Source organism: Oreochromis aureus, linkage group 15 (assembly GCF_013358895.1).
Source record: "Oreochromis aureus strain Israel breed Guangdong linkage group 15, ZZ_aureus, whole genome shotgun sequence".
NCBI lineage: Eukaryota > Metazoa > Chordata > Actinopteri > Cichliformes > Cichlidae > Oreochromis > Oreochromis aureus.
Genome location: NC_052956.1, coordinates 24275691 through 24303275, shown reverse-complemented (window position 1 = coordinate 24303275; position 27585 = coordinate 24275691). Strand labels below are relative to the sequence as shown.

At 41.4% G+C, this 27585-nt stretch overlaps 1 protein-coding gene across 7 annotated transcripts in view; it reads right to left on the bottom strand.

Moving 5' to 3' along the window:
* myo6a (myosin VIa) overlaps positions 1–24003 on the bottom strand; it is a 147433-nt gene extending 123430 nt beyond the window's left edge. For 6 of the 7 annotated variants that reach the window (XM_031751531.2, XM_039598786.1, XM_039598788.1 and 3 more), the window contains exons 1-2: positions 23794–24003; positions 806–940 (exon numbers count right to left, since the gene is read on the bottom strand). In XM_031751531.2, coding sequence (XP_031607391.1) covers positions 806–922 — 117 coding nt within the window. In that variant the 5' untranslated portion in view covers positions 923–940; positions 23794–24003. Of the gene's footprint in view, positions 1–805; positions 941–7422; positions 7676–23793 lie in introns of those variants that run through there. The other variant, XM_039598784.1, reaches the window with a different exon arrangement.
* Between the last annotated feature and the right edge of the window lie 3582 nt (positions 24004–27585).

The window sequence follows — 27585 nt, the reverse complement described above, 5'->3', positions numbered from 1 at the left end:
AAACCACTTTTCCTGTTTAAATATCACTCATGACACAGGCAGGTGTGGAAACACACCTATGGGGTCCTGTGTTTTACAGGCCTACGGTAAATCACTGAGGAGTCTCTTTAAAGAGGAACGCTGTCACTGCAGAGGCCTTTCCGAGGGGGAAGATTAGTGAGACGGACACAGAGCTTTAGGGGTTACCACAGCAACAGACTCTCAGTGACATTAAAAGCTTTGCTGAAGGCGATTCAGCACCTGATGCAGCAGAAAAGCGAATCAACGGAGGCGATATCAAAGAAAGCCTGTTTATCTTGCTGCACAGAGCCACTTCTGATTAATCAGCACTCGAGCACCGGAGGTGAATCACCGAGTGAACAATGCTTTATTGCTTCCAGAAAGGTGGCCTGAACCCCCGCGAGCTAAGTGGGACATTAAATCATTAACACGCAGCAGGTGAGAGCTCATCAGATAAACCCATCAAAGAAGGGCCAGAGTGGGCCGATCGATTCAAAACCATTTTCATCTCACTCATTCTTCTTCAAAATAAAAGAGGAAGGCATAAAAATGCTGACGTAGAGGTGATGAAGCTGCAGCTAGCCTTTTAAATCTGTGCTTTGTGTTATTAATACAACGCTGATGCTTGGAGGTAAAATACATGTCATCCTTACAACCCGAGTCCTGCACACAGACATCAGGACGCAGTTGGGGAAATTGGGGAAGGTCTCAGGGTAGGAAGGCAGGCAAGTAAATAAGTCTGCAGTGCAGTAATAACTACTAATAACTGCTCCTGTAAAGCAGGTAACCCTCAGAGTTTGCTCACCTTTCCCTTCTGTTTGAGGGGTTCGATGGTGAGGCTGTCAGCTCCGATGTCTACTATGGTTCCCAGCTGGAACCCGTCCGTTGGGTGTGGTGCCCACACCGGCTTCCCATCCTCCATCTCGCCGCTCTGAAGGCTCTGGAAAACATGACACACGACAGTCAGCGGCACTCTTTCGACTCCAACATGCAAACATTTCTTTTTTTATAAAGCTCAGTTGGCTCCTAGTGTGTTGCCTTTATTGCACCTCAGCTTCTTGGGTACTCGTTTCACTCAGCAAACCATAAAATCCCAAACAGCCAATCACACAACACTGAAAGGATGCTGTACTCATGAGTGACATGTAGGAGGTGTGCCTCTGGTTTTAAAGTCTGTTTATCTCACTGCACCACAAACAAAACCCAAAGAAATAAACAAAAAAGCAACATTTTACAACTTCAACCTAAAGCGCTCCATCTATGCAAGATAGGATCTGTCAATCCTTTCCGTGTCTGGGCCGGGTGAGGTTTCCCGTGTTGGGTCAAATTAAGCCGCAGTGTCCACAACTGCTTCACCATCCCCGGACGGGCCTTCATCCCCAAACCAGAGGTTGACGTGGGGGTAGTTCACTTCACCCCCTTGGTTCAGCCCCAGATCCAGCAGCCCTTTCAGATGGTGGAGAAAGTCGTCAGCCTGCTGTCTTTCATCAGCTGCTCTTATTTTCATTGGTAGAAGCTGCCTAATTACTGCTTAGTTTACCTTGGCCTGTTACACATTTGTCTGTATTGATGTTAATTTTGTGTGATTTGTAATATAATTTTTAAATAATCCTTATTTATCGGACACTGTGCCACGATCCTCTGTCTGAAACTGTTTTAGCCCCTCCCCCTTCAGCCCAGCCTTCTTTTGATTGGCTGCCCCTCACAAACAGAAGGCTTAAAGAGGAGATGGGTGGGGCCACCTACTTCCCTGACTTCCAAAGATATTTTAGAGCACAAACTTCGTTTCTGCATTTGTAACAGCCACATTATTAAATCATGTTGTCTCTCTTTGGTTTATCAATGAAACGGACATTAAGATTAGAAATATTCATTATACTACAGACTGAAACACAGACAGCACTGACTCCTGAGCTCTCTGGAGCTTTTCTGACAGCAAGCAAACCAATTACAGTGTTAGTGAGTCAAAGCAGCAGCTGATCGCATTACAGCGGCGACACAGGGACAGAGCGACTGCTGTTGCATACTACTGTTGCTGCACAGGGACTTCAGCCAGCAATGTAGGAAATAACAGTTACCATAAACTCACTGGAATAAAAAGGAAAACTAGACTAAAAGACTAAAACTCCCTGAAATCCCACGATGCACTCACAAAACTAGAATAAAATATAGAAGTCAGTTAAAGGACTTCTTCCAAATGTGGAATAAATAAAGTATTTGTCTTTAGTTTTAGTCATTAATAAGATTAAAACTAGCACACAAAGTAATGAAGTCTGAACGTTAGCATTACTTAAACAATAAAAAACAAACTTAAAATAAACCAAAACCACTCTGGAAACTGAACACAGTCAAAAACAAAGGCCCAAAAATTAAATAAAGGACAATAAATTTACAATAACATCGCTGAGGACAAAGCAAGGCATGCCCGTGTTTTTATTTTATCAGATTTATCGATTGACAGTTGTAAAAATGATGATTTGCAGCAGCTGTCATTCAAACCTAAAACACTAAAATCACAAAAATGATGCACTTTATAAAACAGCAGTGTAACGTTTAGGACTCGTTAATCCTCGTTCCATGAAACACAAGTTCAAAAAGCACAGTTTCACACTCTGTTTTATTTCAGGAAAAATATTCTTTTCCCCACAGACTGATTTAATGATTTCCACTTCTTCCTTACAGCGTTCACCGGACTACCACACCAGCATCACCACGTATGTGTGTCAGCGTACAGTATAGTATGTTGTGGAAACCCCTATGAGTACAGTAATATGTAGTGATGTAAACAAAGGAAACGTGATGGAGCCGGAGTAGCTGCAGCTCATCATTTCTGTCCTCTCCAATGTTTCCGTGAACACGAGCAGCCGGAGGCAGAGCAGACCACAAACTACCAGCATGTGTGAGAACCTGACGGTCAGCCTCGCGGGCCGGAGCGCGTTTACACGCACACAGCACAGACTTCCAGCTCAAAAACCACTTTCTATCACACTGAGGTTTTAAACTGATGCAGAATTTATGCATTTGTCACATTAAAGGAAGTAGCGGTGATTGTGTGGTTACAGACAGCATCCCAGCTTCTTCTGTCACAGCAGCTCTCTGCATGTCCTCCTTCACTACATCCATGAATCTTCTCTGACCTTATCCAACATGTCCACACCATCTCACCCTCAGCTGTACCTGATGGACTCATTTCAAATTCTGTCCCATCCTTGTCCTCGCAATGAAATGCTAACATCTTCAGCTTTTAAATCAGTGCCACCGTCTCTAAACCACACATCACATTAGTGGTAAAAGTGGTTGGCTGAAGACAATGACTGACCTTTGTGTATTAGAGCAAAGGAAAAACACATAACACTGATCTTAAAAGTGTATTTGTCCCTTTGAAGTGGCATTTCTGTGCAAGTTTTTATAATAAACCAGATTATAAAAGCTTCCAAAGAATCATAATAAAAATGGTAATCTTAGTGCCTCACAAAGTTAGAAACTCTTAAAAGGACGCGACAAATATGCTTCCTAAATCAGTGAACGTCCTGCCGTGGGAACATGGAGACGACTTTGAAAGCTCTAAAGTGAAAGCTTATGTTTCACTGGAGGATGACTAAGCATCATCCCAAAGCCTAAGAAACACCATTGAGGAGCATCGTGACCTCGCTAAGAAAAAAGAGGAGCAGGGCTCAGTGAGCAGCCAATAAGAATCGAGACTCTGAGCCAGCTTGTTTCCATCCACACAGCTGCGACTGTCACTCAGCAGCTCCCTGCACACACGGTGGCTTCCTGCCAAACTGCAGCAGGCTTTTCTCTGGGAACTTAAAATAATTACCCCGCACTGTCTGAGTGCTGCACTAAGAGCCCATCAAAACCAATTAGGGATATTAAACCATCACAGTCCCAGTACAATAAGCCCCTTTTATCAGAGCAGCCTGGACGCTGCTGTAACTGGAGACCAACAGGTGTGATCCCCTCAGGTGTTTCATTGTGATGCGAGTCAACGGTTTGAGTGCACATTTACATAAGCAGAAGCAAACCCGATCACACCGCATGCACGCTCCCAAGCTGCACGCTCACATACGAGGTCACAGGGTCAAACCGTGACCTCGTACGTGTGCGGTATTATCATTATTATTATTATTATTGTTGTCACTGGAGAAAAAAGCTGGGACTCTTGGTCACAGTGTGCACTTCACTTCATGCTAATTCCTCTGTTTGCAGCAGCCTGAGGAAGGATTCATAGGTATGCGTTTCAGGCCTCTTGTTCACTTTCAATGAGGTGACATCACGTACTGGCAAACTGAAATGTGGATTCTTTGCCTTGTTTGCAGTGGAGAGAAGATCGAGCACGGCCGTTAGTCATTATGAAACTATCCTGAGGGGGGGTAGTCGGTCGTGGCATCTGGCATCAAAATGAAGTGGAAGTTAATGACTGCAGTGAGTAATCACTGTGCTGTTTTTGATATAAGGCACGGCTCATTCAGCATGCTCATCAAAGCCTGTTGAAGTGCTTTGTGAGTGAAGAGACACCTTTAAAGTAACACGTACACGAGTCCAAACATGAGCCCCGAGGTACAGCAGAGCCAGCAGATTAAGGGTTTGGGTGTTAACTTTAACTACTTTTAGAGGGAAGGCAGTTTTAGGTGTGCAGTCCTTGTGTAAACTGCTCCAAGTTTAATTTAAACTTTTTAAATAAAAGCCAAACTGGCAGCTTGGTTTCAAAGCCAAAGGCAAAGATGTTTTAATTAACCACACTTTCATTTCCCAGGTCGAATTAATTAGTCAAACTGTAGAGTGCCGCAGTATAAACCAAGTAAAGACATTTGCCTGAAGTGCTGCTGAGCAAACAGCTGGATCCGAGAAATGGACAGACGGACGCTCGCCGACTCCTTCTGCTGGCCAATCAGGGCGAAGGTAATGATCTACAGATATGACCTCACCCATGACTCTGCGTCCAAAAGCTCCTCGATCAGGACGTTTAATCCTGCAGCTGAGAAGGAAGCTGCATTTACAAATGGATGACTGATGACCAGGAAGTTCATTAAAAAAAAAAAAAAAAAAAAAAAAAAAAAAAAAAAGGACAAAACTATGAGGTCATCCAAACCGACTTCCTGGTGGCACAGCTTTGAACTGTCAGGTATCTGATTCTGACTTTCAGTTCTAAAAAGGGCAAATATATTATTTAAACTAAGAATAATAAAATAAAGTTCATTTTTCAGACTGATCTAAAGTGTTCAGATGCTACAATTATATTTTATTATATTATTTTATTTTAACCTTTAATATCTGAAACACAACAACTTTATTAAAAATAAGATAATATTATATTGAAGAAGTACTTATATCAAAAATACTTAAAAATAATAAAATATACCCAAAGTATTACAAATAAAGCACTTGTTAAAGTTCAGATAAATGTCTGCTGATGTTATATAAATGGAAACGCATAACTACGCTCGACAACAGGCTAACACAATGTACCCTATTTAATAAACACACTGCAACATAAACTGTAACTTTCTGAAATTATTTGGTCTATAAAAGCTTAAAAAACTTTATAGTGTTATATTTTCATATATATATAGTCATGTACGTATATATATTGTTCCAGTCCAGCACTAGCTGCCAGTCACCATTCACACATCTACAGTGTAGAAGCCTCAAACACCAAGTGACTGACAGCAGCACAAAGTGTACAGGAACCTCAGGACTGTGCAGCAGAGGTGCAGTCTGCCACAGCATCTCACAGCAGGTTAATGAAGGTACTGAAAACTCCTACAGGGAGCCTTCACTCATTCATTCCTGTATACTGCTGCTGCTGCTGCACTGCTGCAGGGCACTTTGGCTTTGAACCTCAGCCTCTAATCGATATGATAATTTTCCATCATGAGTCTAACGCTGTCTGCATTCCTCCAGAACAATCGCACACACGTTGGGTCACAAAGACGAGATCAAACCTGCTACAGTGGCTCAGCGCAGCCTGCACAGACCATCAGAGACACACTAATCATCTCCCGCAGCTCACAGGATGTGATGTAATCGCCTTTAACTCAGCTGAGCTACTGCAAATAAAAACTGCTTAAAGATCAAAGAGTGATCGTTCCACTTAGTGGGACTGAGCTGTGTTTGCCTCCCTGCACCCTGGGAAGTTTTCTATAGTATTAATAACAAAGCTAACAATAATAATAATAAAGCTAATAATAATAATAATGATAATAATAATGATAACTAGCACTCTAAAGCTCAAGCATTAATCTGGTGAAGCTGGAAGCTGTTATTAAAGTTTCATATTTTTAAGAAGTGGTAACAATTTATATATTTTATGGTTCCTGTACCTGAAAACGCTCCATAGCACCGCCTACAAAATTGCAACAAAGAAGCTCCGCCCAACAGGTCAGCCATTTTTTACCAAAGAGGCTTTGTGCCATTCACAGCTGCTGTACTTTACAGAGGTGGGACTCGCCAGACACCCCGCGATACAATATTAGCACACTACTTCATTCACAATACAACATTAATGCAGTTTAAACATTCTGCGTTATGCTGAGTATTGCAAAAGCAAATCCAGCAATTTATCACCACTTTTAAACTGCGAATCATGTCCTCAGAATACGTTTTTAGATTTTATCCATATAGGTTTTTATCCAATAAAGTTATCTCACTTCAGTTTTTTTTCCTGCAAAATGACACAAATGTGTCAAGCATACCAATACTGTCACTAAAACCAGCCACAGGACAGTCAGTCTACACTTCCCCCAGAGTTTTCTCCAACACCAGGACTCTAACAAGTTCCAGATTTAATCAGATCAACATTCAGCAACATCGTTTAATTAGTGGGTGTTCATCAACGCCACCCAGGAAGTGATGTGGAGCTTCTTAGAGCGACAGCCAACAGGCCAACATGTCTGCAGGAACTGATCGGACTGCAGCTTTAATTTTGTCTGGAGTTTTGGTTTTTTAGTTCAGTCTCGTTTCGGTCGTTTTAACTGTTATTTTACACTATATTATATTATATTAGTCACTGGCAAATATCATTTCAGATAGCTGAAATAAAAACTGAAAAACTACAACTAACTAAAATGGTTTTGTCCACACCTAGCTACTTTTAAATTGATGAAATCTTTGCTGAAATCTGCAAATTTTTGTCAAAAAAAGATTAAAAATCATTTAAAAAAATCACAATGATCCATTTGTCAGCCCAGCATGCAGCTGGGATGTGGAGTTTTTCCAACGTAAACAAAGGCACAACGTTTACCCATCACAGCTGAAACGGTGATCAAACCTGCTGTTGATCAACTTTATTTCCGACGGTAAGCCCTTGGAGAAACGAGCCTTACTGCTGACTACATTTAACATTAAACTGACTCTGCAGCTAATTTTAGACTCTGAACGTCGCACTCGATAATTGTTAGTTTCACCACGGAGCTCACAAACCTGCGGGAATGACTGATCCCTCCCGTCTGAAGCAGCTAATTAAGAAAACCACAAAGTACCAGCGACAGCCGTCCAGCAGCAGAGCTGAGCCTCGACTGCAGCGCTCACCGTCACATTAATGTTTTTTTTTCTTTTTTTCTAGCAAAGCCTGAAACTAAAAGGGCCGATGCTATTTCCAGCTGCTGCCCTAAATATTAAAATCCTGCATGGAAGTGTAGCTCCTTAGCTAACCCGTCTCCAGCTGTCAGCATCCTCTGGAGCTGGATTTCCATTAACAAAGTCATTCAGACGAAACATTAAAGACGCAGCCGAGAGGTGAAGGACTGCTGATTGTTCAGACCATCATAATAAAAAGCTGCTTAGAGTGAAAAGTGTGAATAAGAAGAAGAAAGAAAGGAAAACAGGGAAATACAGGGAAGTGCATTTAAATCAACACGCTGGACGAGTTTTCACCTAAGTGCAAATAATGAAACTGAAATATTAGAAACCGGCCACCTCAACGCTGCTGCACGATGAGCATCCTAAAAATAAATGGGACACGCCGAGGTCGCATCATGACAGATACGCCTGAAATCAGAGTAAAAATAACCTTTACTACTTTTTATAACACTTATAATAAACATGGGTAATAAAATATAAACCAAAGTCATTAAATATGCTTAAAAAACAGAATGACAATAAATTAATATTTAGTTTTCATTCATATTGTTCAAATGTATTCTATCATGTTTCACACAGTGAACTTGTCGTGTCATTAGCGTGGTGCATAATTGTTCACATAAGTTGCATATATGCAATTCAAATATTTCCCAGGTCTGAGAAGCAAAGCGTAAAAGGACGAGCCGGGGAAGCTCCGCTGCCTGCAGAAGTGTAGCAGAACACGGCCCTCTGCTCTATTAATGTGTCACCTCATGTGTGACTCCCCTGATTAATAAAACATAAAGCTCATTTTGCAAATGACGGTCCTTATTGCAGTCAGAAAGGAGGATAGAGCGCGGCACGCTCACCGGCTAATGTTCTGTCAATCACGAGTCAACCAATGAGTAGATGGTGGATAATCCTGCTTTTTTTTAAAAACATAGTATGACCAAGATTCACAGATCAAACTTAATGATATATTCAGTATGGCCCAAAACGAATGACTGACCCATGAACTCAGCAGGAAAGTGTTCACAGAGTTGGGGATAGAAACAAGTTTCTCACACTTGAAGCCTTTTATCCATGTCATGTACCGTCTGTGAGTGTGCAAGCACAGTGGCAATGTCCATCTATTATATACAGTCTGTTTTTCCATAAACCTAGGCAAACAGCTTGAACGGAATCATTATTATTACACACAAATACTGCTTTAGCACTAATAAACCAGGAATTCCCACACACAGTCACAACAATTATTTTCACCTGGAAGTTAAAGGAAACCCGGAAAGCTAGCAAAAAAATGTAAATCAAACGATGAGGAACTCATTCAGAAAGCCAAGCCTCAGTCCCGGTGAAGCTGATATTAACACCACCAAAGCTCAGGATCCTCAGACAGGATCATATATCTGAGAGGTGAAGGAAGAAAAGAGAGAAAGCACAAAAATAATCAGAAATATAGAAACGCAGTTACATCTACAGTTTGGTTCACACTGAGATATTTTTTATTTATTATAGAAACATGGATTAAACAGGAAAACATCCTTAACCATCAGCAGACCAGCCCATTAGCAGCTCCATATGACTAACAGAAGCCACCATCAGCATATGGCTGATTACCACTACATTACATTAATGCCTGTTATGGAAAATACTTCTTATCATTTAGGGATGCCATATTTACCAAAAACAAAAGGTGCTCTTTAATGTGTAAACACATGCTCAGTAAAATGGATTTTACCACCATGGCGTCCTGACCATTATTTTTGCATAACAAACATAAATGTCCCAGGGCTATTTCGAAGAAGTGCAGTGACTTAGTAGTTTGAAGTTACAGTTTCCAAGGTCGGAAACTTTATACCCACATTATTAAATACGTCCGAATCACCTCGTTTAATCAAAGAAGCGTCGTTTGCCTTTATTCCAGTCTCCAGCGAGGAGGCTGACACACCTGCTCCTCAGCCTTTCAACTTCAATAACAAAGAGGTTCAGTATTTGGTTACAAGCTGAACATCTTTCAGAGTTTACATATTCAAACATGCCGATGGTAAAAGAGCCGCCAGTTGTTTGCTCATCTGAATAATGAATAAAAGTGGGAGAATGTGATATGATGTCAAACAACAGACCAGCTCTTCATGGTTAAATGACTGGAAAAACATCCTGATGCAGGACAGAGTAAAGGATGGAGTTACCGCCATGCCGCCGGTTTCAATGTGGGCACCACAGAGAGGATGTTGCACTGTAGCGGTGGCAGTCGGGGTGTCTGAATCATTGGGGCGTAAATAAAGGTTGTGAAAACTCCTCTTTCCAGTGTGCAGCTGCTTTGAAGCAGACGAGCGTGGTTGTGTGGAGTTGAAGTAGATTTTTTTTTGTTTCCCCTGTGATGCAAAAAGCGTTTGATTAGGTCTGTCAGCCGAGCCTCGTTGTGAGACCTGAGTCACACCATAGCAGGAGGTATTTTTAGTCCACAGACTGTTTTCTTTGCCCTGTCGAGACGTGCGCCTTTGTGGTATTTGTGCTTCTGGTTCGTTTCGGCTTTATGCAGCCACATTAGCAACAAATCAGAGCTGCGCTGTGTTGCAGACCACAAAGGCTGAACACTCAACAATGCCAGGGGCGAAACTGGGTGTGAGGGCAACTTTAGGGCACAGCTGGCGATCGCTGCTCTGCATTCCTGGATGTGTGTGCCGATTTTTTTAAACTCTCACGAGGCAAAGTTATTAGCAAGTTTAAAGAAAACCCACTGATGTAGTTGGTCCAATCGCCCAACCCAACTGATGACAAGGTTTACTTGTGATCATGTGTGACCACTTCTGTTGTTTCTTTAGTAAGAAGACATTTTGCTGTGGATAAAATGTTATAAAACATTGAGTGAGGAGCCCATTCACCCAGGAGGGGGTTAGAAAGCACCCAGCCGAAGAAGCGGTTTAAGCATCTGACCAGGATGCCTCCCTAAGGTGCCATCCCAAAGTGGCCTCTTCAACCAGACCGAGGCCCCTGCCATGACACCCTGGAGAGAGAATATCTTTTGGCTGACAAGGGAAGGCCTCGACTCCTAGAAATTAAGAAAATTCATTTACTGTGTGAAAGACTCTGATCTCTCTCCTCACCCCAGCAATGATGCATCGGTCACACAGGTGTAGCAGAAGCTCCACCCGAGCCGTGCAGTAGTGTCCCGGCAGGTAAATAAAGCTCGTTAACCCAGCTCACACCCACCCACCTACACATGAAGCAGATGCTTTATGTTTATGCTGCACTGGAGTTTGCTGCGAGGCTGTACGCCAGCTATTTGGGGCTGGTTTCTCTATTTTTAATCTCAGTTTTGGAGAAGTCGGGGTTAGCGTTACAGGATTTGAAGTGTAAAATCAAAAACGTTTCTCAGTCTCTCCCTCACAAATAAAGAGAACAATGGATACATTTAAAGGTCAATCTAAAAACCATATTCTGAAACATCTGCACAAAGCGTGTCGTAAACCACCTTACAGCAGCGTTAAAGTCGGTCTTTTATTCGGTCGAGTGATCAGAAATGAGTGGCTGAGCTCGCGCTGCAGCAGCTGTAGCTCTGAGGACGCTGCTCTTCACGGCAGCAGAGGAAGCGCTGTTCGAATCGACCTGCGGTCGTATGTGTGCCGACCCACTCTGCGCCAAGCCGACAAACAGCTGATTGTTGGATCTGCGTCGTTGCTCACTGAGAGCTCGCTGTCAGGACCGCTCGGCCAGGTCACGTGGTGAGTGCAGACCCTGCGATGAATTCAGAGAACCCCCCGAGGGCAGACTGACAACAACAGAGGGGAGGAAATACAACTACACCATGATAGTTTCTTGATTTGAAACTTCCAGGGAAGATGCTGGAAATCTGAGGATACAAACAGCCAAAATGAAAAGCTTTCCTACAGAAGAGCCAATAACAATCCCTGTGAGGTATTCTTCAAAACACAGTGAACCACATATGAAGCAAATATTATGGCAGAGTGCACATAAAGTTGAACAGCCATTGTTTAGGTTCATTTGACCTTGTATACTGTGGTAAAGAGAGAGCCGAGCGTGAAGGTGAAACTGTTGATTTAACAGCCTATCTACATCCCCACCCTCGCCCACGAGCCACGGGTAGTTACAGGAAGCATACGGTCATGAATCTGCATCGGCCTGGTCTGTCCTCTGTGAGGCGTTACATCCATCCCCAACTGGGCGGAGATGCTGGACATGCTGCAAAGATTATGTCTCTCAGCTGGTTTATGAACACCTACACCACAGAAGAGCTGGAGATGGAGGCCGAGGAGAGGAAGGTCTGTTTAGACTGCTGCCCCATCGACCAGCAGAGAAGGGAAACTACTGCTAATTATCCAGTTGCACCGTTTAAAGCGTCATGATAAAAAAACAATCCAAACAGCTTTTAGACACCAGCAGCAGGAACAAGCAGGGCTGTCAGAGGCTTTAACATAAAAGTCCCGATCACCTAGAGACTGCAAAACAGTATGGCTCAGCATTTACTCCAATAGTTTTATTTTTTAATATAAACTCATAAACTCAAGTCTCCATAATAAATTATATTACTTTCTTATAGGTAGCAGTACTTTTATTAATTAAACTGAGTTTTATGTGGGCCAGTAAAAGTCTGATCCACTGGCTTATATGGACATGGACAAAGGTTAATCAGCATAAGCCACCATAAATAGATAATGGACAATATGTGTATATTTTTAGGCTGGCAGAATTGTAAAAGCGATTCAAAAACATTAGATTATGGTTATTCCCACACGCCGTTTTCTCCATGACATGAAGTAAGGGCTCCTGATTACATATCTAACTTTTTCGGCTTGTCCCGTTGCTATCTTCCTCTCTGGGAGATGATTAACACCAGCTGATGGGCTCGGGCTGCTCTCTAACTGTGCAGAAAATGACACCGCGTTTCACCCTCTCACAGCGCCGCTGAACTTTGCACAGCTGATAACGGCCTTCGTCGGGTCGTCTTTACGGGCAGCCGTGAGGTTTTTCTCCTAACGAGCATCACATTTCCTTCTTCCATAAAACTGCAGGACGACATCGCTTCTGAGGACGTGACGCAACATTAGCAGCTCACTCACATCTTCTTATGTATTTTTAAGGCTACTGATTAGTAAGAGCAACAAAGCCTGGGAGCAGTTTTACAGAGATAGTTTAGACTGGTCTGTGGGGTTAGACCAGTCTTAATTTAGCTCATAGATTAATGTGATGCAGGAGAGTCTGTTTCACATAACAAGGATTAGATAATTGTTAGTCTAAAACAATTAGATGCTCAAAGCACTTTCACACTCATTCACAGTTGATCTATGTCTAAGTGCTTTTGTCTACCATTTGTCTCCCATTCACACACACATACACTCTCTCTGATTTTCAGTGTCCTTCCCTGGGATATTGTGATGACCCACTCCTGGCAACTTTGAAAACCTGGTGTGCATATCTTCTGTGTAATAGTATCACTAAAGAAGTTTTTGAATGGTTATTGAACTGATTTTTACTCTCAATCAACCCTTTCCCCCCACACAGAGGGTCTCAGAAAATATACTATAACGTAGTCAGATCAGTCACCTACACCTGAAGGTGATATGACCTCTTCCTGTACATCAGAGACTTAAATTGGTGCAATTTTGAAATTCAGACCATAACATATTTAATGCCGCTGATGCTCATTGAAAAAAGCTAAACAAAAAAACAGTTCTGTCTTTGGACTGTGTGCAATATTTATTTGGCATTGGCAATATTTAATTTAATGTGGGTAACACAGGTATGAGGGCTCAAAGATGTACAAAACTTTGAGTCTGCAGTAGCCAAGGTTGATGAAGGTTAAATCAGCTAATCAGGTGAAAGACCTTCGCTGATTTTTCCATTATTCAGTGATTAAAAGGAAACCAAACAATCATTCGTGCACAGCCATCTTTCCACTTTCTGCTGCCTAAATCAAACACCAAAGCTATCTCGCACTAACTGATCAAACCAATCCTGATGTGATCTAAACTTTCTTTTTGTGTTAAGTTTTGTTTATTTAAAAAGTCCTCGCTGTTACAGCAGAGTGCACACATGAAAGTTACCCAGCATTCTTTGAAGCAGTTCACTGGCTGCAGCCGCACCCACGAGAAACATTGGTCTGAAAAGGGCGTTGTCAGCAGGTGAGTCCTTTCAGAAAGCAACGTGACCTTCCCTGACACACACACACACACACACACACACACACACACACACACACACACACACACACACACACACACACACACACACACACACACACACACACACACACACACACACACACACACACACACACAGATTTGTACTTCTGTACTTTCAATTTCTTAATCCCAAACCAAACCTTAAAACAATTTCTGAAAAACTCTTTTGAAGCGGTCCTCACTGTCCACACAAAAGTTCCCACTATAGGCAATTAAAAGTGAACTGAGACCTCACAAAGGTGGTAATATAGGTCAACACACACACACACACACACACACACAGAAACTATTCAGTTTAGTGAATAAAAACTAATATTTGTATTGGTTCACATACAGTACTTTTATCTGATCCTGTGCTCTGCCTCTACACTGTGACATAAATTAGAGACACACCCCTAATAGACTGCTGCTGTAGTACAGTACGCTCAGGCAGTGAACTTTATTGTTCAAGAAGTAAATCCTCTTCCTCAGTAAAAATCTTTTAAATTAGCAAATTCAACCATCCAAAAATGTTCAGGAATATGAGGAATGCTCTGTTATCCTTTTTTTAAAGCTCAGAAACATTACAGTTGGTCTCAAAGAGCATGTCTGTCCCTTGTATGACCTGCTCGGAGCTGCTTCTCTGCAATTTCAGCCGACGTCTGGGCTTTCTGAAGTGCTGATCTTTTATAAACATTTTGTAATCCAGATTAAAGATTGACAGGAGTCATCCTCCTCAAGTTGAAGTCTAACCCCAATAAAAAGTGTCACAAGAAGCTAAAAAGTTGCACATTAGTCAAAGAGCCGGCTCGCTCTGAGCAGTGACAGCACTGAAAATACTAAAGCCACCCCCCCACTAATCAACAACCACTGGTCAGTGGGCTATATTGGTCATTGTGCAAGTGTACTCTTTATAAGGTTGCAGAAACCTGCAATCAGCTGAGATTGAAGAAGTCACTTGGATGATGAAACATTTCTCCCACTGAAAACGCTTCGTCCAGATGAACAGAATCAACTTCTTGGATGTTACCAAATAGATTAGCAGCATCCATCAAATCCAACCCTCTACTGTCATTTTTGGCTCTAAAAAGATGGCCATGGCCAAACGCCAAACTAGGCTGAAGAAGTCATCTGGATGAGTGACTAAATGTTTCTTCCAGTGAAAACGTTATGTTGAGATAAACAGAATCAACTTTCCACAAATGTCCACAATCCAAAGTGTGATGTCATGGTAGTTTAGTCCACATGTTAAAAGAAGGCCATCTGGATTCTAACTGATAAGTGACTTTAGCAGGACGTACCTCAAATGATTCAGTCCATTTGGCCTTGTTTTAACTACCCTTGATCTATCCTAAGCTCAAACTAGTAGTCTTAGTTGCCTTTACTTCACCAAACCTGCTAAAAAGTTGTTTTTTATTGTTTAAATCCTTATTAAGAACAACATAAACATGGAAACTGTAGCCCAACTCAAAATGTCTGTAGCAGTATCTTATCATGGAAGCCTCTGTAGTCATGAAACCCACGACTGGAGCTTTCACTTCCAGAAATTGTCCCAACAGATAAAATACTCAAAGTGAGTCTTGAGTGTGCTTCCTGTCGCTCCGAAACACTTCTGTGACCTCCCTGGCAGTCTCTTCCTCCATGCTGTCACTTCCTGGCTGCAGATTATTGAATGAGGCTGAAAGACGGTGATATCAGGCAAACAACTCACATTTTAAAAAATAAAGTAAAAGATAGGAAGTCCCCGGCTCCACAGAGACTCTGAGACAACAAGGACCAAAAGACAAGAGCTGCTTCAGCTTATTTAGCCAAGAGCATCCTGGAACATAAACACACATGATACTCATATGTGTTTGCATAAAGAAAAAAAACACCTGAAAACTGGTTTCTCCTGACTGTGGACGACGTACAGTTACATAACACATCTCATAGCAACAAAGTGTGGAGGTCCATTGGAGAGCATATCCCACACGGCTGAGAGCAACCAGCCCAGGTTCAAGTCCTTTGCCACATGTTCTCCCCTCTCTATTTCCTCCACTTTCCTGTCAGGCTTCTCTGTCCCTGTCAAAAATAAAGCCATAAAAAGGCCAAAATTATTATATATATATAAAAAAAGATAACATCAGCCAACTTTAACGATATGAAACACTCAACAAATTAGCATTTACTCAGAAATGTTAGCTGTAATTCGACCATAATCCTTATTTGCAAGCTAGCATTAGACAGTATTAGCTAATAAATACAGGTTGTTACATAAATGTAACGCCCTCCCATTACTGCTCCAGTTTAGCCCCAACTCTGACCATAGTACTGTTTGACCTGGACGGGCAACACCAGGTAAAACAGACTCCCTTTAAGCTAATCTTGGCAAACAAAATAAAAAACAGCTGAACCAATGTTTTTTTTTTTTTCTGTTTTTGTCCTCATTATAAATTTATTTCTATGGTTTCTCATTTAAATCTGTCCAGGGGATTCAAAACAAAGCGGACGAGGCCTCATTTTTAAATTCTGTGACACTAACCAAAAGACCTCAGAGGAGATTCATAGATGTGGTGAAGCAGGACATGCAAAGGGTTAAACAGAGTGAAACAGAGGCAGATGGTCCACTGTGGTGACCCCTAAAGGGAGCAGTCAAAAGAAGATGACAAAAAAAACAAAAAAAAAACAAAAGAGAAAAAGCTTCACATTCATTCAGATGCAGCTTTAAAGTTTACATTACATCCGAAAACAGACCCAAAAGCAGCAGTTAGAAGTACAAGGTCCAGAGCTGTGAAACCCTGGCAACAGCTAGCGCCAGTATTCCTGAGTCATTTAGATATTTAAGTGCTAAAGAGAGGCGGATTAATTCAGGTCAAAGTCCTCCTGGAGTGGAGCCACACAAACCTCATGAGCAGTGTGACAAACCAGAGCAAGGAAACGCCGCATCAGAGGAAGAAACGGTGCACACATACACCTCTGCTCTCTGTGCTCAAGTCAACAGCAGTGCTCTCTGAGTACTGACGGCAAGAAGAAAAACACGCTCAGCTTTTTACAATCCATCACTTTCAACAGATTCCTTTAAAGCTTAATAATATCCAACAACACCAGCTGTGTGCTTAAAACACAGTAACATGTCAAAGCAGCCAGCCTCCCTGGAAAAATACCCAGAATTCAAACATCAGAGCTGCCTGTCAGAGCAGAGAAAAGGCCTCCGTTACCAGCAGGCCTTCGTATTCAAAGGTCACTGTCAGCAGACAAATGGCTGCCCTCGCTGTTGCTGTGGTTACAGCCCCCACCACCATAATTGCGTGCTGATGGCCCGGGTGCATTTGCATGTTGACACATGACACAGCGATTCAGTCGCAGCTGAGCCACGGAGAGAGAGGAAGGGAGAGAGCGACTGAGAGTACAGGTGATTAAAGCCGACGGCAGCCGCTAAAAATAAACGTGTCTAAAATAAACTGAAAATTAAAAATAGTTTGTCCTGACATAGAAGTACAACTTTCAATTCAATTCAATTTTATTTATATAGCGCCAAATCACAACAAAAGTCACCTCAAGGCGCTTTATATTGTACAGTAGATCGCACAATAATAAATACAGAGAAAAACCCAACAATCATATGACCCCCTATGAGCAAGCACTTTGGCGACAGTGGGAATGAAAAACTCCCTTTTAACACCCGCACAGGTCATGTGACACCTTTTTCTGCTGGAGTGCCGGCACCATCCTCCGACACTCTGCAAGGAAACAGAATAAATTGTTTTTAGCTTTAATCCTGTGGAAAATTGCAGCTCATTGAGCAGTATTCACTGCAAATGAGCTAATAAAGGCAGATTTAATGATGTTTAACGCTTTACTTTGAGAGTTTTACGTCTGTCACCTTGTTTGTTCAGGTTTCAACAACTAAACATGAACTCTTGTCACTGTTCTTTATTTATCACAACCTGCCTTTTATTTTTACTTCTTATCCTATTTGGTATTTTAATACTCTCAAATTTACTGGTTTATATAGACTCAATATCTCCTGTACACATTTTTTTTTAAAAACTTTTAAAAAAATCATTTATTTGTGAGGCTTTTATTGTGAAATTTTCTTCCTGTTAAAACAGAGTTTGTCCTTCCCACTGTTGCCAAGAGCTTGCTCAAAGGTTAGTCAGATAAAGCTGACTAATGTATATGAACTTGTGATTAAACTGGTTTAGAAATTAGCCACAGCTCTGGTTCTTAAACCCACCACACTACATTTCAGTACTCAAAAAAATTTAAAAAACGAGCATGGGATTACCTTTTTTGTGTTTTCAGAATTTAAATATTTTGATTAAACAATGTATGTGCTTTCTGACTCCATGTGAGTTCAAAGGGCCCCCTACACAACACATGGTGCACCCACTTTGATTGGGCGTCATCATCAGCACCACAGATATGAGTCAGGAGGGACCTTCTGCACCTCCAACAGATCAGAACCAACAGGAATAAAGAATTACTCAGATCAGGTCAAAAAGGAGCCAGCGCACTACTGGAGCTAACATGCAGTGGATAATGTTGTATTTACTGATTATAATATGACCAAGAAAATACAAACACCACCATGTTTTCGGTCAAATTAGAAACCTGGCAGGAAACAGCAATTGAGTCATTCTATTTATTCATGTATAAAATATAATCATTATTTTGGACACTAAAGTAGCCTAGCTGTTTAGAGGTTAAGGTAAAGTGGCTTTGAGTTTAAATTTCTAATTGAAATAATCAGCACTTAAAAACAGTATTTCACCAATAAATGACCCACAACTAAAAGCTCCAAAGACTTCCAGATTAAGTGGAAACGGGCAGGTCGCTGATCTGAAGTATGCGCATAAACATATTAACTAAATAAACCAGAATTTCCCTTTAAAATTACACAAAGAAGAGCAGGCAAATGTTGGAGCTTTTGAAGTTTTTGGAGTCGGAAGGAAATCCGACCCAACTGCAGGAAACAACCCCTAAAAAGCAAAGGTTCATGGGTATATCAAGAGACAGATGTTGACATCTGATAGCCAGTTGTTATGTTTGGGGGAAAAAAAAAAGACTGGCAAAGCAGACGACGTGAGAAACGGAGTCGGTACAAGAATTGGGAGCCATTTATTGTGTTTATTTTGCATTACTGAATTCCTCTTATCTACTTTAGCTCTCAGCTTCAGGGTTCTTATCTTAAAAGATCTAGAAACAGGTTTGTTGTTAGCTCCGAGGAAAACACGAGTCCACGAGGCTTCTGTTTACAACTCCTGCTTCGCTTGTGTGATCCATCAAAACACACCACGGTCGGCATGTAGCAGGTTTCAGGTCCCTCAGAGACTCAAAAAAAAAAAAAAAAACCAACCCAACCCTGGGGCAAGGCAGACAGCGTGTAAGCCGACACTCTTCATCGCCATCAACAAGCGATGTGGTCTGCTCGGTGTGGCGTGACTAATTCAGCTCATATTCCCCTTATTTCAAAGGCTGATGGAAGGAAGTGGAGTCCCACCACTGTCACTACCACCACCATTAATATATCTCCATCAGAAACAAGATATGTATGAACGCTGCTGCTCCATCATCATCAGCTGCTGCTGCTGCAGGCTGGAGAGGTTTGTCATGGTTCGGGAAGTCGTGTTTGTATGTAACGTGGCTTTTGGAGTGTTATCTGAGCCAATCAGTGAGGAGGTCCGGAGTCAGGATGTGTGCCCGCCGCACAGTATAAACAGCAGACACAGTAGACAGTAGACACAGGGTCTTCCACAGAGTTTGATCATATTTTTAGCACCTAATCTCTCTGAAAGGAATAAGTAAAAAATGCACAGTTTCTGACAAACAGCTAACTTTGAACGACCTCGCCTGTCAGACAGACACTATGAACTACAAACTGCTTCATTCTCAGATCCTCCAACTCTTTAACCGGAATCCTCCCTTTGCTGGATCTGGCAATGCAATAAAGAAACTGAAGCATTAATGAAATAAAGTGAGCAGCACGTGGAGCACAGGTGAAGTTCAATACTGTCAGCCCAACTATGATAAGAGAGGCTTGAGACTAAATGACATCGAGAATCGCCACAACAGCGACCTGACCACCGCGTCTGGAGGGAGACGAGACAGGACCGACCGGGGCGAGCCAGTTTTGACCAGCTGTGCTTTAAAAATAAGACCACAGGAATAAAAAATAAAAATGTAAAGTAAATATGCCTTTCAAGCCCAGCCAAAGAAAGTCTACTTGTGGGAAACTAACAATCAGGTTTTTTGCATTATAAAAGCAACCCGTCACTTTGAGGTGATGGCATCAGCGCTCTCACCTCCAATTCACCTCGAATGCAGTGACGTCAAGCACTGTCACACTGAATTGCAGGTGCTTTGCTTTGCTCACAGTGCCACACATTTCAGCAATTTTAAAAGCATGTTTCAATTATTGGGCGCTGTGATCAGCGGGTTCACACAGCACTGAAATACGGTGCTCATTTTGACTGATTCCTGAGTCTTTTCTTACTTAGGTAAGTGGCAGGTACATCTCTAGTCAGCATCCTTAGACAAGTAAGGTTATAGTTATTATAGTGAAGCAACTGTCCAAACATGAGTTCTGACTGTGCCTCAAACTTCTAACCATGAAATAAGCTGTCGGATTTGTAAAATACACAGAGCTGAGGTGATGACGAGGCAGAAAGAACAGAGCAGAAAAAGAAAAGAAAGCAACCGAAACAAAGACCGAACAGAAATTCCAGCCATGCTGGAGTTTGACCAAACACAATCTGAAGTAAGACAAGGCGAGGTAAGACTTTTAGATAAGCTCAGAGTGTAGAAATTCCCTCCATTCCCTACAGCATTTAGGGAAGGAAGTTCCTCAAATTTCTATAGGAAAAATAAAAGGAACTTTACATAATAGCTTCCCGTAACACTTAGGTTATCTTAAAGGTCTGATTGGTGGTAAATCTGCACAACTTTTCAACATATGTGCACCATTTACCAACAGCTGTTAAAAAGTTAAAAGCGCCCAAATGGTGACGTGTCAGCCTGTGTTCTTACTTCCTTACACTCGAGGCTAATACATCCTGAGATTCCGCACATTCTAAATGTTTCAGGATATTCCAGGGATTCCTGGACTGGGCAAAGGACAACTTCATTCCTTCCTATCCTCCCACCTCTCCAACTGCTTCCTCCACAGGGTGACAATGCAAGGAAAACACAACACAGCACGAGAGGTGTTTACTGACAGAAATTACACCCAGCATGAACATTTAAACCCAGCCTGCCGCCGAAGCCGTATCATGTCCTGAATCCTCGGCCTCCTCGTGTCTACGAGAGAACTTAAAGTGGATAAAGATGCACATAAACAGCTTATCGCGAAAAGACACTTGACCAAGAGCCATAGCCCAGAGGATGGAAGCTCTGCAGCCAGAAATCAACTTTATCCAGAGAGACTCTTTCTACTTAAGAGCAAGGCCTGAAGGAAGCAACATGTCATCCAACTAATCCAATAACCAGGCATAACTTTATTTACACAGCACCTTTGGAAGAACACAGATAACAAAGCGCTTTGACAGACTAGCAAAAGCAGAAATTCAAACAGAAAGCTGAACAGGGACAGACGAGCTGTGAACAATTAGAAAAAAGAAGAAGCAGAACTATACAGCTTTTCTGATGTTTGGCTCAAAGGTTATGGCAGACTGCGTCTGAACAAAAAAAAAAAAATCTCTTTAAGTTGTATTGGGCTGCTTTAGAATGTGTAATCAGGTCACAGTTTAAGAAATGTCCTGTGTCACTGAGAATATAGTTAACATGCATATTCAACTGCAGAAAGATCATCATCTTCAATGGTTTTCAACCCACAAAAAGAGAGAATACTACGTGATCCATGTTCTGTAGTCTCCATATGAGTTTCTGCCATCAGGCAGACAATTCAGACTCAGCGGTGCAAACTGATCTTTCTATCAGGTTTAACAATGCCTTTCTTCTTGCCAAGAATATATTGATACAACCACAGGTTGCACTGCAAGGTAATTCCAGTCTGAGTGATGCCTCCTTCTTGTTTGTTTAGTATTTAAATCTGTCTGCTGGTGCTGTGTGTCCATACGTGTTCAGGGTTGTAGCTTTGGAGTCCAAGTCAGACTTCCCCATGGGGACAAAACAGTATCCATCTACCAATCATTAAACAATTTACTTACCTATTAACCTAATGACCCATCCATCCATCCTCCAACCAACCTAATCATCTATCTGCCTACCTACCAAGATATCCATCTACACCGACATACCTGCTAACCTATCATCTACCTACCCAGCTATCTACATATACATCTATCCATCTGCCTACATACCAACATATCTATCCATCTATCAGCCTACCTACCTACCTACATATGTACCTGTCTACCTACTTACCCACCCATCAAAATGTTTCCTAGATCTCTGGATGCTAAGGGGCCTGGGACAGTTTCAGAACACTTGTATATAACTTCTGATTTTGAGGTTGTTAACTGAAGAACATTTTGTGCCATCCAGCTGTTGATATTGGTTACACATCTAGATAAGAAGCTAGTCTTCCACTGGACATGTTTAAAAGCAGGAGGTGGTCAAGAGGACCTTGATCCATGAACTTCCTGCATTTTCCTGAAGGGAAGGGCAACTCACTTTACAACAAGTGTCATTTCCTGTTGTGACATAATGAAATTATACAGCAATCTGGCCATAAAAGAAAAGTCAAAGTCCCTTCGAAAATCAGGAGGTTCCTGCTGAAGAGGCCTCCACCCAAACTAAAGCCATACTATAACCTCAGAGCTCTATTCTAAGAGGACCTGAGGCATTGAAAACTTCACTCATGAACAAATATGCAATGTGGGGCATCAAAAATCGAATAAAATATGAGTAATTCACACAGTTTTCTGCATTTGGGGTCATAATCATTTCCACAACAGTGATTTCAAAGCAGCTCCAGGCCAACAACAACGAGCTCAGGAAACGCACAATAAAGGCTGAGTACTCTTATATAATCATGCAACACAGATAAAACCAGAGCAAAGCCTGGGCTCGTTCTGCATCCTGACTTTCCCGAAGATGCCACATTATCTTCCATCATCGCTCAAGTAATAATATCACAAAGGCCGACCCCACCGCCCACTCTGCCTTTTTTTCTTATGCAAAGCATGTCCATTGATGATTCCTCCCAGGCTCAGCAGCAGTGTGCTGAGTGTGCATTGTGCAGGCCGCAGCCGTGCTCGTGTTGTGAGATGTGACATATCGGTGCTGCAACACCAAAGCCTCCCGTGTCATGTACGCACCACTGAGCCGGCCTCTTTCCCCTTTTACCTCCCTCTAACGTAACAAGGCTTGTGATAAATGTTCTAACGCGATCTCACGCCGGGCCGAACCTCGTTCAAAAAAGGGTGACATGTTGAATCGCCTTGCCTTTCACGCACGCACACTGGATATGAACAATGAGTCATCGTTTTTTATAATCCGAGAGACACCTGTTTTCATTCGGCAGGTGTATAAAATTTCCAAGAAAATAATCCAACTTTTTGATCTTGCTGTTTCATCTTCTTACACTGAGTCCTGCCACCAGAACACCATCGGGTGGTAATGGCAGCGCATTAAAAAGTTGGAAGCTGTATTGAAATAAAGTGAGGCACAGCAGTTGTTGTGTAAGCCGAATTTAAGAGAGGGTCCTAATTATTCGGTATATGCATTGCAGACTGTAATTTTCGTACATCCCTCCTTTGGTCGTTACATAAACTTTAAATGGCCAGGTTTTTGAAGGTAGTGTGGCATCAACTCCTATCAACAAAGCTACACAAACCCAAGCATATTAACTCATTGTAAAAAAAATTAAAATAAAAAATAAAGATGGTGGATGCTGTTAGGGGAAAACTGCGCTAAATTCCAGTGGACTCGGTAGTTCCTTCGCAGGTTTTAGCCCAGTGTCGACGGTTTTCGTCCCCGGTGTCTGGACAGCCTCCCCGGGTTGCTGGTTGCTAGCACCGGGACGCTGCTCCTCCTGTAGCCCGTCAGCTAGCTAACATCCCAGGCTTGTAAAGATAAAACCTCCCCGGTGCACGCCGGTACGACCTACCTGCTCTCAGAGGAAACTCCCGGGACTCCTCAGCTTGTTTTATAGAAGCAGAGTTTTAAAAAAAAGAAATTTCCAGAAAAACAAGCGCTCGTACTAGCTGCACAGTGCCGGGTGTCTCCAGATGATCCGCTCCGGCAACCTGGCCCACGCTCTCCCCGCCCAGCAGCCTCCGACTCCCGCAGCAATCCTGGGAAACTGGCCCCGTGACGTCACAGGCTGTGCCAATAATCTCCGACGGAGGGGTGCGTCCTGCAGGGGGCGCTGTCCGGAGGGGAGGGCTTCTTTTAAACATCATAGTTTCATTTTTTATGCTAAAAAGAAAAGCAAAGTATTCTACAATTTCTGTCCCCCCCACTCCCCATTAATTTGAAAATAAACACTAAGACACACATTTATTGTGTAAACTTTGTAAAAAAAAAAAAAAAAAAAACTATGAAAAAACTATGAAAAAACATTTCTAAAATAAGTTATAAATCCACTTTTTCCTGTTTTGATTATGTTGACATGCGTCTCTTATCGTGAAACCATTTTTTTTTTAAAACATCGACATATTTAAAAGAAACCAAATAAGCAAAATAAGATAAATTCTATTTCTACACTTATCCTCAACACTCCATTACATTCCACATTACATTACATCTTTTCTAAGACACTAATATCAGACCGATTTGCCACCATACATATAAAACAAACATCACACATGTTCATTAAAACATGTAAAATATTATTTAAACGACATTTCTGTAGTCCTGAGTTTGTTTCTTTTGTTTGGTTTTTGACACATTTAATCTACAAATACAAGTAATATATGCATTCAGCCACGTTAACTTGTGCAATCCTCTTACTCTAATTTTAACCCGGTTCCCATTACATTTTTAATAAAATAATCACAAATGTGTTTCTTAGATTGAGGGGGGGGCAAATCTGCTGACTTTGTGAAAGTTTAAATTTGAGCAAAGATTTGCAAATAAATGCAAAAAAATTAACAAAAAATGTGTGACCATTGAAAAATTGTTAAATGTAATTTTTATTAAATTTTATCTGAAATTGAATATTTAATATGAGGATGACCTTCAGGCCAATGGCCAAGAGTTTATTAAAGATCATTTTTTAAATCTGGTGCATTTGTAACAGGGTTTCACACAGAAACTAAATTATCTCATAAAAAGTGTCCTTTTAATGTCTGACTTAGGAAATGAAATGTTGTTGGTGCTGTATTATTTATTTTTTGCAAATACATAACAGAAAATTAAAAAACTATATTATAAATTATACCCCTTAGAGGTGTTTGCGTTTTAAACAAGAGTGTGAAAAACACAAGATCCCAGGAAGGAATCAACGTTCTGAGCACGAAGTCTGCTCTTGTTTGTGTACATTGTAAAAAAGAAGTGGACTGAAGACGGAGCCCTGAGGGTCCCCCAGCCTGTATTTAAAGATGGATTTAGCCACGTGACATCACTTACTGGTCTGGTTTCTACTGGTCGTATAACTCCAAAACAGAGGTCCAGCTCAGTGTTTTAAATTAGCTAGGTGAGGTGCAGCATCCAAATGGATGGCTCATAATAATTATTCATCCTTGTTAGAGATTTTATGAAGAGGGAAAACTACTCATTGTACTAACTAATTACTGTGGAAAGTAAAAATCACAGTGACTTGATGCTCACTAAAATGAGTTCAGAAAATTCATAATTATTCATCTCATAAATCAGGACACACTGCTCCCCGCTACATAAACTGCCTTTACAAGTTTAAAGTATAGCTATTGGTAGTACTGGCCTGATATTTACTTGGTACTAGATCAATACCCAAATTCGCAGTATGGCACAGCACTGGTGACTCTGGTCCAGCTTTTACTCTCTGTGAGGACGCACTAGCCTTTAGACTCAGCCTCATGTGGCCGTTAGAGGAACTGCAGTTTTTTGGCTTCATTGTTTCTTGCATGTTCGCAGGAAGCTCATTTTCATGAGTAAAACCACTCTCCAAACTGGGACTCACAGAATCATCTGAGACAAATCAGGAAAATCAGCAGAAGCTCTGACACGAATAAATCTAAAGTCCCACAGAGGCTGTAGAAAAAATCATCTCCACTCTTTACACGTTCAGATGTGTGTGTGTGACTCTGAGGAAGGATTAATGGGGATAATGTCAAAGACGACAACAATGGTGCTAATCTGTCTGCTGCCACACTCACAGCACACGACTCTCGGATGGAATACAGTAAAATACAGATGATCATTAATCAATCAGGTCATATCAATGAAGCTGTAAGCACCAGGTGAGATGCAGATGTTGCCTCAGTTGTCACAGGTGGTTGAGATGCTTGTAGAGTTTGTGCTTTGGTTTGACGGGGAGTGCTGAGAGGACGCTTCTCGTCGCACTAATCAGCTCGAGTCAAAGTTGATCTGTGATTTAAAGATGAGCCAAAATCTTCTGTGACGCGTTTTCTTTGTTCTGGACTGAATTTTTCACTTCATCAATAAAAAATAATTGAATAAAAACTGAGAAAAACTGACAATGTTACAAAAAAGGAATAAATAAATAAATATACGAAATAGTGTTTTTATTTCTGAACACTGGTCACAAAAAAAATCTTACATTTCAAACGTCTTATGCTGATTGTGTGTTTTTGTGTCCCTTCAGCATTTCTCAGCATTTGGTGATTTCTTTGTGCTCGGTTTGTGTTGTTTTGGAGTCAGTGCGTGTATTGCTTTGCTGTTGTTGTTTTGTGTCTTCGAATTGCTTCGTGACGTTTCCAAATGTTTGTTTTTGTTATGTTTTTTTTTTTTTTATCCTTTTAGTAGTGTGTCTGTTTCATATGTTTGTGTGGTGATGTGTTTTAATCGTTTGTTTCACGTGCATTTATAGGAGTGTTTTGTTGTTGTTGTTGTTTTTGCTGTCATTGTGTCTTTTGGTAATTTTGTGTTGGTTTGTAGTTTTTGTCTACAATCTTGTTTCTCTGTTGCTTTGTAGGCATTTTATGTCCTTTTCTTTTGCTCTGTCCATTCAAAGGTGTTTTTCTCTTTTAAGATTATTTTTGTCCTCTTAAAATTGTTATTATTTGATTTTTTTTAGGTAAATGTGTGCTGCTTTCGTGTGGTTTTATGTCTTCTGTATTACTTTGCATACACTTGTTTTTGCCTACTCATTGCATGCAGATGCTCGAGTCTTTTTTTTGTATTACACAAAACTACTATTTCTGATAGTTTTGTGTCTTTGTCATTACTGATGTCTCTTTGTAGATCCTTTGTGTATTTGTGTTCTTTTTGTGTCTCTTTGAAGTGTTTTTGTTCTTGTTGTGGTTTGTGTCTATTTACGGTATTTGCCGTCTCCTGTGGTGCTTTCTTTTCTCTTTGATGTAGATCTCAAGAGGAGTCCTGGGGTCTCCTGGGTTTCCTGGCATGCCGGCTTGGATTTCCTCCGGGTACTCCGGCTTCCTACCACAGTCGTGTCTGTTTGGTGTGTATGCAAAGTGGATCAAACATTTCAGGACACAGAACAAAAAGATGTGTGAAAAGTGCTTTGAGTGATCAGTAAGAGCAGAAAAGCATCTGATGAGGTCATATGTGATATATTCAGTCTGTGTCAGTCAGAAACGCTAGACTCGGGTGTACGAGGCTTTATTTCAACGAGCTGTTGTGCCCCCCTTGCATCTCCTTTTCCACTGGTGCATGTTCATAATAAACATGGTTTAAAGCTTGAAATAATAAGACTGTATGTACAAGATCAGGCTGTTAGAGCAGCTGGAGAAAGCCCTGCCTGAGTGGCTGCTCTTGATTTAAAACTCTGGAAAGA